Source organism: Alosa sapidissima, chromosome 10 (assembly GCF_018492685.1).
Source record: "Alosa sapidissima isolate fAloSap1 chromosome 10, fAloSap1.pri, whole genome shotgun sequence".
NCBI classification, from domain to species: Eukaryota; Metazoa; Chordata; class Actinopteri; order Clupeiformes; family Clupeidae; genus Alosa; species Alosa sapidissima.
The window spans coordinates 28,184,936-28,200,583 of NC_055966.1; the positions used below are offsets into that span (position 1 = coordinate 28,184,936).

Genomic DNA, 15,648 nt, shown 5'->3' on the forward strand with positions numbered 1-15,648 from the left:
ATAGTGGGGTTAAGGCCTAGTTCTACAAGTTGATGTCCTTCTTTGTAAGATCACATATTGAGCCACACTGACGTAAGCCATTTTAAACTATAGTTTGGAAGTGCAGTTACTGGTAAAAGCAGCAATATTATTAGTATCGAAACTTCAGGAGCTATTTTTTGGCTGGTTAAATGTTCAATGCAAATTGAATCTTAATTTATTGTTAATTTAATGCATTGCCGAATACTATAACTATGAGTACAGTAGAGTAATGTATTTGATATAATTAGTTAATAGCAGCAGAAGGTTGCTGCACAAACTCAAACAAGCACAAATGAGCTGATGCACACACAGTGCATCTACACACACAGATTCATTTAGACAAAATCCCATGAGCAGACAGACATACAACCATAGACACCAAGACACACAAACCTACTATGAGCACATGGGCACATACTGACATGCACACGAACATAGCAGTAGACTAGACACAATTAGACAAACGTTAAAGACTTCATTTCCATCTGATGCCACTGATTTGATTACACGCGTTAGGCAGAATTGAAGAATTGAGTAGCATCCCTCTTCACAGGGATGGAGAGAAAGAAACAGAATGATTGGATTAGTCCAGAAAATGATGCAAAAGATAAACGAACAGCAGCAGCCTCTGGAAGAAACTTCTCTAGCGGAGACTCCTGCCAGAGATGACCCGCTATGGGCAGACACAGCACAGGTAGGGAGGAGGTGGAGACGGATGGATGGAGATGGATGGAGGAGAGCGAGTGTGTGGGTGGAGGAGGTGGAGGAGAGCGAGTGTGTGGGTGGAGGAGGTGGAGGAGAGCGAGTGTGTGGGTGGAGGAGAGCAAGTGTGTGGGTGGAGGAGGTGGAGGAGAGCAAGTGTGTGGGTGGAGGAGGTGGAGGAGAGTGAGTGTGTGGGTGGAGGAGGTGGAGGAGAGCGAGTGTGTGAATAGAGGAGGTGGAGGAGAGCGAGTGTGTGGGTAGAGGAGAGCGAGTGTGTGGGTGGAGGAGAGCGAGTGTGTGGGTGGAGGAGGTGGAGGAGAGCAAGTGTGTGGGTGGAGGAGGTGGAGGAGAGTGAGTGTGTGGGTGGAGGAGGTGAAGGAGAGCAAGTGTGTGGGTGGAGGAGGGAGGTGGAGTGTGAGGGTGGAGAGCAAGTGTGTGGGTGGAGGAGGGAGGTGGAGTGTGAGTGTGTGGGTGGAGGAGGTGGAGACGGATGGAGGAGATGGGAAAAAGGACAGCAGTAAGCAAGCGTGAGGAGTGGAGAGTCAAAATGATTGAGTCTTAGAAGGTTTCGGGTGACGGTTATTGGGAAAGAGGACAGGTCCCCATATGTGTGTACAATCCAAACTCAAAATCAAGGATTGTCCATTTATAAATCTGACCGTGATCACTACAAACCGAGACTCTGATAGCAGGTCTCCTTGAAAGAGATCTAGCAGATAAATGCCACATCTCTCCCACAGCTCACTGATGAGTGATCAGTGATGCAGTCCACCCATTCGGTTTCACAGAACATGGCTGTTGTTTAAGGCTCAGTACACCATGTTTACATCCCAATTTTTCTTTTTGTAGCACATACACTAAACTGACAGCTGGATGGGCGCAATTAGCAATTTGTTTGGCAAAATTAATCAATTAATTAAAATCACTGCTGCACCTTTAACTAGCCTCCAGCTACGTTATCCTTAATTCTACAGTTTGGATTGTAGCTTTGTAGTTGTCATGGAAACCTCGTTCAGGTTCAAATCAATCAATGCGAGTGTGGGACCTACAGTGTTGTGGCATATCTGTGAAGCTGTCTGGTGATGCATTGTGGGAGTTGCGGTCTATGAGGGCTGGGCTGGCGGAGGCCGCCTGTGACGTCTGGTCTCCTAGCGATGTCCGTCGGGGCTTGACTGGCACCTGTCGCCCCACGTCTGGCAGAGAGGAGAGAGGGTGACTGAGAGGTCAGATTGCGGGAGAGTAGGATTTCCTTGGAGGAAAGGAAGGATGACTTTTTACTTCTAGGATATAGCACTTTTCAGAACTGGAGAGGGACCCGCTTAGAGCCTGACTGACCATCATCCAGTGTTTTTTGCTTTCACCTGAGGGAGAGCTAGCCTAGCATGTAGCAGAAAGGCTTTTACCTAACTGAGGTATTATCCTTATTACAATGTATTTACATAATTACTGTCACTAGCTACTTCATGAACATGTACTTTATTACAAATTACTAACTACGACCCTAAACCTGAACTTTAACCAAATACTAAACCCATGATTCAATAGCCTTAGGTCCAATGGCTTTAGATCCAATGGCTTTAGATCCAATGGGCTTTAGATCCAATGGCTTTAGATCCAATGGGCTTTAGATCCGGTGGCTTTAGATCTAATGGGCTTTAGATCCGATGGGCATTAGAACCGATGGCTTTAAGGCCAACACCTACTGGTGGCGTCTGATGCGTGTCAAGTGATGCCAGAGTTTAGAACTCCATCACTTTTAACAGAGCGAAGCACACTTACGGCGTCTGGTGCATGTCAACAGCAACTTTTAGAAAAACTGTCCTGTCTCTTAAGCGCCAAATCCATACACGCGAGTGTCGCTGCCAGTGGGCGTTGGCCTTTAGACCTAATGGCTTCCTCCTGTCAGGAGTTCTCCTATATATATATATATGATCGATGAAGCTGGACATATTTAAATGCCAGACTAGAATAGCACAGCAGTCAGCACTTCCTGAAATGAGCACGCCATGTCACTGCATGAATTCCTTCCCAGAAATGTGTTGGTTCGTGTAGAGAGCTGGATCTTTCTGCTTCACTGAGGTGAGAGCTTCATCACACGTGTGGGTAGGAGAAAGAGATGACTACTCCAGAGAGACCTACATATATAGTGTAATGCCCACACATGCCCCAACTCTGTTGTTCTTCTCGGACTGGGGCAACCCTGTTTTGATTTGGTGTGTTTGAGGCTGGTGAGACTACTATATTTCTAATTTAGTGAATGTCTGCATACCTTCTATATGAGCTCAAGACCATGTTGTGAGATGCCAGTCTGGCTGATTATTACATAACAAAATCACACCAAAGATCACATAGAACACAGGATATCCTAGTCCACTGATCCTAGTCCACTGTTGTTTTATCCGTCCACAGAATTTTGACCGGAAGTAATTCAAAGAAAACTTTTGATCAGTTAAAGAAATCAGAGAATCAATACGGCACAAGGCCTGGCGTCCACAATAGGGAAATCAAATATTTTGGACAAATAATCAAGAAATGGACAAATCAAACACATATAGCAGCTGACTTTAAGCAAACAAAAGAACAAGCAGCGCTTAAGCAAGCAAACATTTGTTAAACATGTGTCACAGTACACAGAAATGTTTTGTTGTATTTTTTTTCCATTTGCTGTAAAACATGTGCAGACACACAACACAAAACTGAGACGAATAAGGCTTTACTCTGACCATCTGACAACCCTGTGACCACTGTGGAGAGGAGCTCACCTATGGCGCTATGCCTGTTGCTCTCGGACTCGTCCATCCTCAGGCTGACGGTGGAGCCGGTTTCTGCGCTCGTGGTGCTGCGGTCACTGTCCTGCAGCTGTTCCTCCGACTGCTGCTGTTCCTGCTGTTTTGGACCCTGGGGCAGCTGAGGAGGTTGCGTTTGTGCAGGCGGCGGCGACTGTGGCTGCGGTGTCTGTGGCTTCGGTGTCTGTGTCTGCGGTTTGGGCTCCGAGGCCTGGTGCTCTCGGAGGCCCTGGCTCTGCAGTTGCGCCGGTTGCTGCCGGTGCTGCAATCGCTCCACCACCACCGGCTGGGACAGCTGCTGCCGTGACCTCTGCTGCAGCTGCTGCAGCACCTGCAGCTCCATCTCCATTTCGTCCACCTCCAGATCCTCCTCCTCCTCGTCCACCTCCTCATACTCCTCCTCGTACTCTTCGTCCTGGCTGCTGGTGGCGACCTCGTCCAGGTGGCTGCTGGGAACCGAGTCGGCCTGCGAGCTGCTGGAGCTGCAGAGGGCGGCGCGCTCCGACTCCTCGCTGGCGCCGCTCACCTCCGACGCCGAGTCGTCCTGACGGGCCGCGCGACGCACCGCCGTCACCGGGGGCAACGCGACCGTAGCCGCGGTGATGGCGGCCACAGCAACGGTGGTGGTGGCCTGGGCAGAGGAGGCCGGAGGGGCAGCCTTGGGGACATTGTCAGGGCTACTGCGTATCGGAGGGGTCGGGGTCGGGGTCGGGGTGGGCGAATGGGAAGCCGGGGTGGGAGGGGGTGCGGGAGCCTTGCGTTTCTTCAGCAGGCTGCTAGTGGAGGGACAGCCTGCATGCATCTGCAGGACAGCACACGGCCAGCAGGGGGAGACAGAGAGTTACGGGTTAGACCAAGGCCACCAGGGCCACAAACACAATCAACACTCACGCTTCTCCTGCTCTCAAAAGAGTTTCTGTCCTGGACGACGAGCATGCCAGGGAGTACACTTTAAAGCACTATTTTTTACAACTATTAGATTACACTGAATGCACTACCCAGTCCATGAACTAGTGACCTCAGCACTGGTATAGCACAGCTTCAGGAAAACTGAGGGGATTCCATCACTGGACAGTCTCTTTAGGTCTGTTATTAAATGTGTTTGGGGAGGTGAGTGGGCCCTATAGTATAGCTTCCATAACTCACAAGTGTATATGTGAGTGTGTGTGTGTGTGTGTCTGTGTGTGTGCAGCTTACCTTTAGGCTGACGTAGTTTTGTGTGTGTGTGTGTGTGTGTGTCAGGGTTGTGCACAATTCGAATTGCAATTCTGCTTCCTGTTTGCTACCTCAATTGAAATGCAAGTGAAATTCAAGAATTGAATTGGAATTTAAGAGCCAGTTTCAATTAAATTCTGGAATTTTGCACAAGCCTAGTGTGTGTGTGTGTGTGTGTGTGTGTGTGTGTGTGTGTGTGTGTGTGTGTGTGTGGCTCACCCCTAGGCTGTCGTAGCTTTGATGTGTGGTGGGGGGTGGGGCTGGTGCACGTCTCTTCTTCAGCTCCACTTTGGGGGACATCTTGCTGATGTTCATGACTGACTGTGATTGGCCGAGAGTGCTAGGCCGTGCCTCCAAACTGGTGCTCACACCTGATAGGGCCTGAGAGTTGACAGCCACACAGGGTGAGAGGACTGTGCAAAACACATTTACTCACTCACACACATCACTCAATCACACGCAGACGCACACACACACGCACACACACACACACACACACACACACACCTCTCTCACACAGACAACTCATACATACAGACACAATCCCATAAAACACAATCCCATATAAATACAAACATAGACACACATGCAAAACCAATGGTGTGTAGATCTGTGTGATGATCTAAATAAATACGCCATGGTGTGAATGTGGTGTCCACACAGCACACAATAGGCCATGAAACCCAAACAACAGCTGAATCTGGAACAGATATGATGACTGATCAGTACCAAAGAAATGTCAGTACAGATGCCCGAAACACACACACACACACACACACACACACACACACACACACACACACACACACACAGACCTGTGGGCATTATATAGGAGGATTTCACACACATGCACAAGAAGAAGAGTGAAAACAGTGAGAGAAAGACAGGAAGAGAGCGAGAAAGATAGATGAAGGGAGAGAGGCAGACAGAGAGAGAGAGAGAGAGAGAGAGAGAGAGAGAGAGAGAGAGAGAGAGAGAGAGAGAGAGGGGAGAGTGTGCAAGTGAAGTTGATCGAGCCGGACCCCTGGGAGCAGGTGAGGGGGAGGAAAGGAGAGGTAGGGATTTCTCACCAGGACAAGAGCTGCTCTGTGACTGATAAAGGTCATGTAGTGTAGCCATCTCTGGTGTCTAGAGGTCTTTTTTCTGTCTGTCTCTCTCCCTCATTACCCTTGCATTCCCTCCCTCTCTCTATCTCTCTCTCTCTCCCTCTCTCTTTCTCTCTCTCTCTCTCTTTTGGGGGAGGAAAACAAAAGGAAACTAGAATGCCCAGTACAAGTGAAGGTCTGCTTCTGACCTTACAATGAGTGGACAACGTTTTACAGTACCAAGAAAGCACAAGTGCATACCTTCGGTCACCTATTCTTTTATGACCAGCACACAATTTACAGATCTAGAAAAAATTAACAGACCACTGTACATTTTTCTGATGTCATCCTACGATTGCTGAGTGACATACGAATGAGTTTGATGGTCATATTCAAATCTGTAGTAGTCTCTTAATTTTGAATATGACCGTCAACTCATTCGAATGTCACTCAGCAACTGTATGATGACATCAGAAAAATGTGCAGTGGTCTCTTATTTTTTTCCAGAGCTGTATATTGAGGTGGACAAGAAAGATTATTTAAAAATTGATTCGGTTTCTCGGGAAATACGCAACTAGATTAATTGGGAAATGAACATGATAAGGAATGAGAGGCATAAGAGAAGCATGAGGAAATCTTATTCTAAATGGCAGACAGATTCATTAAGTGGTTTTGCCCTGACTTTTCTGATTGACCAGTGCATAATAAAACATGGTCTTGTGATCTGCCCTGTTGATCATGGTCAACACAAGGTGGTGAGACAAAAATAGACCTACATGCACCATATGAGCCAAGACTGCATCCCGACCTGTGATTGGCTGACTGACTGCATCCTGACCTGTGATTGGCTGACTGACTGCATCCTGACCTGTGATTGGCTGACTGACTGCATCCCGACCTGTGATTGGCTGACTGACTTGTGTAAAACAATCCAATTAATCAGTCCTCTGTGGAAGATTCTGTAAGTACAGAAAGAAAATCTCCTCTATTTCAAAAAGGAAGTGATACTGTAGCAGTCAGAAAAGAGAAAAGAGTAACACTCTTCCCATCAAGTCCTCCCAAAAGTCTTCAGTCTCGAAATCACAGGCTGTGCCCTGTCCTGGTGGTAATCAGTTTACTTCAGGAAATATTTCAGGACTCATTAGGAGAGATTTGTGAATCAGTGGGAGAGTTTGTCATGCTGATTGGCTGACTGTGTTAGTAATTTGACTCTTAAAAGGACAGGTGTTAGTACTTACATAATGGTCATTCTCAGCACTCTCAACAACATGAACATCACCATCAACCTCCTCCATGTCAGAGGAGGAGAGCGAGTCAGTCTGAAACAGGAACGCACAGCTAGCATGCAAACCAGACACAAACGCTCCTCACCAACATCACATTATCTACCATTAGCTGATGCACGTATACAGTGCAACTTACAGTGAACTAACTACAGGGGCAGTCCCGGTGGGGCAGCTTGGGCTTAAGTGCCTTGCTCCGGGGTATTATAGCGGTAGCTGCTGGTAGGCTAGATCCCTACCCACTAGGCCACCACCACCCCAATATACCCATCATAACAAGCATTTAACGGCAAGGCTTGTCTAGGCATATGTTCAGTCAGTTGAAACATTCTCAAGTCAATCTGTAAACCAGGAAGGGGCACGTGGTCATGTAAGAGCAGAAGTAGAGGCTGCTGTCTCTCACCTTTGATTTCCTGCGGTTGAACTTAAAGAATCCCAGAAGACCTTTCTTCTCCACAGCACCGACACTCTGGGTGGAGCAGGTGGATTCTGGGAAGAGAGGAGGTTATTGTTGAGGTGAACTTTAAAGTGTAACTCCAGAGTAAAAACAACCTAGGGTCTATTTACAGTAGTTAACAAATTCAAACTTTTGATCGAGACCAAAATTACATTAATTGGTGGCGTTTATTTGCATCATCACTGAATGGGCTTACAGTGATGCTAATAGGGCAAGGTGTCACGTCGCTATTTTATAATTCGATTTCTATTCGATTCGATTTCATTCGATCTTGCAGCGCTGCACAGATCTGGCTGAATCTTTCAATACAAACATGCCTTACGTTTAGCCAGATCTGCGCAGCGCTGATTTGATTGGACACGCCCGCTGATTTCACCATACCAGACCAAGAAGCCATGGAATTTTCTTCTTACAGATACAGGTCTTGTTATAACCTCTGTACACTTTCGAAGTTTACAATACTTCAGGTTGTCTGTAGAAACCCTCACCTCACTACCACAAAAGTGTAATTATATTTTGAGCATTGTTAGTGGTATACAATAGCGACATGTAAGCCCATTCAGTGATAATGCAAATAAACGACCTAGCTCAAAACGCCATCAATTAACGTAATTTTGCTCTCAATCAAAAGTTTGAATTTGTTAACTGCCATAAATAAACCTTAGATTGTTTTTACTCCGGAGTTACACTTTAAGCAAGAAAGGCATCAGCATAGTGAATATGAAGCTGGAGGGGTTATCACCATGGTGACCACCCAGCAAAAATAATATGATTGATGTTGTTAACAATATTATTGTTAGTTGAAATCATGGTTTTTAAAGGTTAGTTAGTCATGGTTGAAAATGATCCCACATAGACTTATCATTGAGTTAATCCTTGTTGACTTTTAGTGGAAGGAGACCAAGACAGTGGATTCCACATAAGAAAAGACGTTGCTCTCTCACAACATGCAGCAGATTCACTTGTGTGTAGAACACTACACCAGACAGAAGAAGAGAACCGGCTGGATAACTGCAAGTTCAGAGCTGTCCCAGAACTGTCTTATCATGATGGCCATGTCTGTTCTGGCATCAGCTTTCTTCTGGTGTGATGTGTTTGAGCTGGTCCTAATAAAGAATTACTAGACTCCCTCTAACATCTGAAGGAATAATTTGCAACCACCTATTCAGTTTATAATCTGTATAAATATCAAATACTTGTGCCTAGTCTTACCAGCAGATGGCACTACAGTGTTAAAGTCATTCCACACACCAACAAACTATAGGCCTTTTCTTGGCGATCTAAAACTCAGTGCAAAGCATATTGTTATCACGACGCAAAGCGTATTCCTATCATACACTCGAATTTGTCGCCATGTGCATCTCTTTTATTGAACAATGCGCTCAGGGGTGTAGCAATTACAACCTATCTAAAAATCTTACAAGATTATCTAAAAAGCATTTCGCCATTGACCAAGAAAAACCTGGTCTATAGCAAAAACCGCATATGAAGCACGGTTGAAGACGTTCTGTCACAAGATGTAAGCAGCAACTCCTCTGCAGGGTAAATATCCTTAGGTTTTTTTTATTCAGTCATTCGAACATTATTGGGTAAGTGTTGCTTTTTTCAGGCTATGTTTTCGATGGTAACCCATTGTCAGTCAATAGTGAAAGTAATTAACTGTGTATAACTGTTTTATCCTTTACTATGACACCATGGTGAAGTTAGTTTCACTTTGCCAATGAGTTCAAATAATAGATGAGTGCAGATGCGTGTGGGCTATACGCTGCTAGGTTTTAGTAAAGCATGCTTTAGTGGAATACCTGTTCCATACGGGCTCGTTTGCAAGAAGATTCCTTCAAATCCGCCGCTGACTATCAAAATACCGATGCACTGTTTGATGTTAAAGGGAATGACAGGTGTCATTTTTATTGGTTTAAAGGATTTAAAGGATGTTATGCCCAAAACACACCCGTGAGTGAGAATGAGAACCGCCTTTTTGCGGCAGGCGCCTGACGTTTGATAAGGTTTGATAACAAAACCACCCCCAATGTGGACTGGACCAGTGACCATGCGTTTTAGATCGCCGAGATAGGGCCCTACAACTGCAATCCACACCATTGATCCTGTTAGTGAATTAGAACACGAATAGTTCACCTAAATCACTACATCACTGCAACTATCAAAACAAAAACATTGGTGGGTTACAGACAGAGGGATTATGAAAACAAGGGATGTGTATTTTCTTAAAATCAACACAAGCATCAGTAAACCGTAGAGCACCCAGTGGTTAGAGTAGGGGAGAAGACGAGGAGAGTTATTCTGAAGACGTGTCTGCCGCAGGGTTGTGGCAAAACTGACAGGGCTGCGTGATGAGACACACTCACACACACACACAAACACACACACACACACAGAACAGAGGAGAGTGGAGGGTACCTGCGTAGTTAAGGGCAGGAGCGGAGGCCATTTTAGGCTGCAAAACTGGAAACAATCAGATGAGGGAGACTGAGATGAGCTTGACTCATACAGACCACTGAGTAGGCTGGACCACATCATCCAATCAACACAGTCAGAGGAACCGGACAAAGACAAGCAGTCGGTCTCATAACACACACACTCTTTATTGTGCTGCAGCAGCAAAGACTAACATGGACTCAGATGAAGATGCAGTAGAGTCCCGTGAAGCACCAGAATGGAATTCAAAAGGCCGGTGGAACTACCCTTTTTAACTAACCAACTCTATTACACTTCTACTCTGATTATCCCAACAGAAATCAGGGATTAGAAACGGTTCAAAGAACGAAAACCGGAAACGAAAACAATTTTTGGATGAACGTAACCAAAACAACAACGGGAACAAAATCAATTTCACTTGTTCTGGAGTGAAAACGCTATTTTCAATTTTCGAAAACCGGCAAAAAAACCCAGTATTTATTGTTCGGATTAACCTTTCTTTAAATATTAGTCTATAGTCTATCAGTCTATTAAATATTAGTCTATAGTCTATCAGTCACCTGCCCGCACAGTGTTCCCCAGACCCCTTATAGGATGATTTTATAGTATAATAGGCTAGACCTACTAGTTGATAAAAAGGATTTTCATATCCAACACTATCTTGCTGCCTTTTCCAAGTATGTAGCCCTAAATTACTGAAACACTGTGTGAAATAACATAGGCTACCAGAGACACTAAGAGAATACAGTATCTATGCCTGTCATGCAGTTGGTAGCACCACACATACTGTAGGTTAGGCTATTACAGGGCTTATAGCAAGGACATTTTCTGTGCCTAAAGTTAAGCTATGAGATATTTTTGAAGATCTAATATTATATAGGCTAACAGTTAGCCTTGCTATCTAATGTGCTTTGATTTAAGCTTTAAGGCTGTTGGGCAAAAAAAGCCTATAGTATTGTGCCACTGGCCATAAATCAATTTGTAAAGGCAATGCCATTTTTAAAGGAACATTATTATATAATATACATTAACCGTTCTTCTATAATGTTCTAACCGTTACCATTTAGAGGAGAGGTCTTGGAACACTGGAACAAGAACAAAGAAATGTTTTTGCTCAGAACGAATCAAAATGAAAACCATTCTGTTTTCAGTCTCTGACAGAAATGACACATAAAGATATTCACAGAATAATTCACATTCAGGTGGAATGATCAAAACTATTACATTTCCATGAACATGTTACAGAGAAGCCCAAAGGTTCGGAGTTTACTATGATAACCATCAACCAATGTTAACTAAACAACTACACAAGTCACAAGACTCCTTTCAAAACCTACAAAGACAAATAAACAAAATCCAAACATAAGGCCTGTTATTTGAGCAGCTGGCTATGTACAATGACAAATGCTCATCCCAAACTGCTCACTGTTATCTAAGCAGCTGGTTATGTACAATGACAAATGCTCATCCCACACTGCTCGTGCTCACTGTAAGGGCCTCCACAGCAAATGTTCCAATGTCCAGCCAGTATTTCTGGACCAATTCTACCCTGGATTGAGTCAGTCTGATCATCTGATACAACAAGTGACAAATATAAGGTGTGTAGCTCAAAAGAGTTACAAATCCCGAGATATCAATAGCTATACCATTATGATATTACTATACTATAGCTGCATAACATTATAGTATCATTATACTATCACTATCATCACACTATGACACAACAAGAAACGTCATATGCCTACATCATGTGTTCCACAAAAAACTTCCACAAAAACTGATGATATATTGCCCTGGCTGACAGCGTACACATTGAAAAGGTACACATTGAGCTGGTCCATTGTCCACCCTTTATCCACACTCACTCAATACATTTTGGCACATGGCAAAGCATGGTGCCTTTGATGTAGACTCTGTTTACACTGATACCAACATCTCTGGAAAGGTATTTTATTAAGTACACAGACCCACATAGCAGTGCATCACAGAAAACACACACGCAAATAAAATGTTCCAAAGTATTCAAGTATTCTTGTTCTTGTACAAACACCTGTAGGTAAATACACTTTTAAGCACATTCTTTAGTAAACTAAAGAGTCTTAAGAGTTTCTAACTTTACAATTAATTAAATAACGCGTTGGCAATACTGTACAATGCACAGTCATCCCAATAAAGCACACTGAATTTAATGTATTGAAGTGAATTGAATTCATATTCCACCAGATGCATGGCTAATTCTACGAGCTTCACTTAAGAACACACACACTCTGTATTAGAGCTGTGTGTAGCTTTATGAGACAACCCTACACAGTCATGTGTGTGAGAACAGAGAAAGAAGGAGGTGTGTGTGTGGGGGAGGTGAGTGCTTACCCAGGCTCTGGTCAAAGGCGTAGAGCTCGCGGATCTCCAGGTCGCAGAGGGACTTGTCCAGGTCGAGCTCGTGGCGACTGACGCTGTCGCGGAGCAGGAGCACGTGGGCCGGGTCAAACTCACACTTCTGGCAGATGACCGGGACCAGGGCGTGCAGCGGGACCAGTGGGCTCACTCGCACCACAGTCTTCTGGGAGCGGTGATAGTTCACCACCAGACGGACGCTTTTCTGCAAGATGGGCGCACACACACACATGTGGGCACACACATACACACACACACACACACACACACACACATGCAAACACACACACACACACACACACAGACAAACACACAAATGCACATAAACGCACACAAACACATACAAACACACACACATACACACACATATGGACAACACACACACACACACACACACACACACACACACACACACACACACACACACACACACACACACACACACAGGGAAAAGAAGTCATGAGTTTGTCACAGGATCCTGATTCTGGAGAGGACCTACAAGAGATTGGGCCTAGGGTAGGAGGGCCAAATGCAACTGGGTCACCCTCTGATCAAGACAGAGACTCAAACCATTCACTACGCAGAGAGGAGAGACAGAGGGGCACATGGCCTCTCATCAAAACCTGGCACTCAGAGAACAAGTCAGAGAAAAAAGCTGAAATGCTTCTAGACCTACAAAAATGGCATGTTTCTGGAGAACTGTTGTCGACAATTGTGTATGTGTGTCCCCTGTGCCAGAGTCCTGAAAAATATTCTACTGTGTCGGATGTGGGTGTGGGTCGGGTCGGACACATAGGGACACGGGTCTAAATTGGAATTGGCCTTTCATAAACATCACGTGCATACGTAACAATATTTTCTACATAGTAACACATCCTAAATAATATGCCTGCAATTCAAGTGGATAAAAGCATTTGAAATGCATGTTTTGTACGTGCCTTCCCAAAACTCCTTACGCCTATACTTTCACCTTTAAAAATCACATGCGCGGGATCTGCCTGCAGTCTTTCAGAACAAAGTGGCTGCTTACATTGATTAAAGAACACCTAAAGATGACTCTTTTGACATGTTGTCATGGTGGAGAGAGCATGCTCGTTTATGTCCCAATATTGCTTAGATTGTGAGATCTATTGACATCCCTGCAAGCGAACGAGATTTCTCCTGTGCGTGGGAAAAGGTAGGCCACATTTTTTCCCATTCAATCTTGCACTCAAATAAACGGGATAGTGTCACACGTCTTATGCCTATTTCCATAAAGTTTCATACTGTAGGCTAATGCATAATCCGGTGTAGGCTATGACCGAATCATTCCTTCATTTAATGTAGGCTAGCCTACTACTGCTGTTAATAAGTTTAGTGATGTGTGTGCAAGGCGGTGTTTGAATCCTAAATTAGGCATTTGCGTGGCGATAGCCTTGTAGCCGCATCTGCTTGAAGAGTGGTAAAAAGTTATCACTCGAGCGTTGTATTGTGGTAGCATAGGCTACTTTTCATCATGTAGGATAGGCCTGTCAACTTCAGCTGAAGTTGGATCTGCAGTGTTAATGGTTGTGTAATTAGTTCCTTAAACGTGTCTGTTTAACTCGGGTGGTAGACTCAGATACGGGTCGCGTGTCAGTTTTATTTAATGCGGGTCGGGTCGGGTACGGATTTTAATTAGCTCTGGTGTCGGAAAACGGGTCGGATGCGGTTTTAAACATGACGGGTACGGGTGGGTACGGATTTAAAAAATTGGACCCGTGCAGGACTCTGCCCTGTGCATGTAGATACTCTGTGTTCTGTGTCTGCATTTGATGACATTTAGAGAGCATTAGCGAGCCTGGACTCAAGAAGGCTGAAAGACAGACAGAAAGTATGCACAAAGTGCACAGCTATATTGGGAAACGCCATCTATTTAACCTTCAGAGTTACACCATCAAAATAAGTCCAGAAGCATGCTCACTATGAAGGACACAGAAATGATCCAACTTGCCTCACACAGCCACATATAAGCTATCTGGAGACATTGAATCCCAAAGCAATCCAGGCCCTTATGAACAAGGCACTGCAAGGATTAAAAGGTAAGCATTGAGATTAGGTATTTCTGACACCTTGGTGCTTAGGGGTTTAGGAAAGACACCAGCCTTGCATCTGTTATTTTTCACATATATATTTTTTTTTCGTACCAACAGTACTTGGTGAACTCGAGAAATGGAGATCTATGTGAAAACCGGATTTCTCCTCTAATATACTCCTCCTGTACATGATTACACAACACACAACACAACAGCACCCAGCACCAGAGTATAAAATGTCCACACTGTAAAATATTCACAGATGTGTGTGACAGGTTGGAAGGTTATGCAGTGCTAAGAGCACGTTCAGCTGGAAGTTCATCATTAAACTCACAGTGGAGTGGATGACCTTTTTCACCAGTGAGAACCAATAACATAAAACTATAAGGGAGGGCCATTTTGTCTGAGAGCTGGGTGGAAAACTTCATTCTCTCACTGAGTTGCACCACACCACCCTACAAACACAATTACAAACACACACACACACACACACACACACTAACTAAGGACTAACACATGCATAGCATTCACTATCCAAACTAATATAATTCACATGACATGAAATTACCTACTGCTTCCCAAACAGAACCCTAAAAAAACAGGCATAACATATTTGGAGTACTTCCTGTTCCTGATGGCTAAATCGATTATTGTAAATCAACAATATATTAAATATTACTACATTTTCAAACAGTCACAAGCCAAGATCTATTTACCTATTTATATGAGTTATATTCAGACATGGCTCACTCAAGCACACACATTAGAGTTGTATGTAAATATGGCTGCCTCAGACTGAAGAGCAGCCAAGACGGTTTATTGGATCAATAAATCCTGGATGGGATGCAGAGTGATCGGCATGATCCTTCACCTCACTGCAATGAGGAGATAACTAATCTCTCTCACTCTTCATCCCATCCTAACTCCAATCCAGAGAGATAAGAGAGAGAGAGACTGAGAGAAAGAAGAGAGAGTGAGAGATGTTCAGCCAGAGAAAGAGAGAGAGAGAGAGAGAGAGAGAGAGAGAGATGATCAGCCAGAAAGAGCAGGAATAATACATGGTAACTAAAGGTAGCGACATCATGAAAAATTCACACACCGACGTGGGGAGGTGAGAGAGAGAGGGTTAGAAAGAGTGAGAGAAAGAGAGAGCGTTAGAGAAAAAGAGAGCGAGAGAGAGCACTAGAGAAAAAGAGACAAAAAGAGAGAGAGAGA

General features: G+C 44.4%; 1 protein-coding gene across 9 annotated transcripts in view; it reads right to left on the reverse strand.

Moving 5' to 3' along the window:
* Positions 1 to 15,648, reverse strand: part of cobl (cordon-bleu WH2 repeat protein) — a 48,851-nt gene that overhangs the window by 10,226 nt on the left and 22,977 nt on the right. For 4 of the 9 annotated variants that reach the window (XM_042106831.1, XM_042106833.1, XM_042106832.1 and 1 more), the window contains 7 exons: positions 12,356 to 12,584; positions 9,968 to 10,012; positions 7,496 to 7,581; positions 7,048 to 7,128; positions 4,944 to 5,105; positions 3,486 to 4,311; positions 1,773 to 1,916 (listed from right to left, as the gene is read on the reverse strand). In XM_042106831.1, coding sequence (XP_041962765.1) covers positions 1,773 to 1,916; positions 3,486 to 4,311; positions 4,944 to 5,105; positions 7,048 to 7,128; positions 7,496 to 7,581; positions 9,968 to 10,012; positions 12,356 to 12,584 — 1,573 coding nt within the window. The remainder of the gene's footprint in view (positions 1 to 1,772; positions 1,917 to 3,485; positions 4,312 to 4,943; positions 5,106 to 7,047; positions 7,129 to 7,495; positions 7,582 to 9,967; positions 10,013 to 12,355; positions 12,585 to 15,648) is intronic. The other 5 variants (XM_042106835.1, XM_042106836.1, XM_042106838.1 and 2 more) reach the window with 5 other exon arrangements.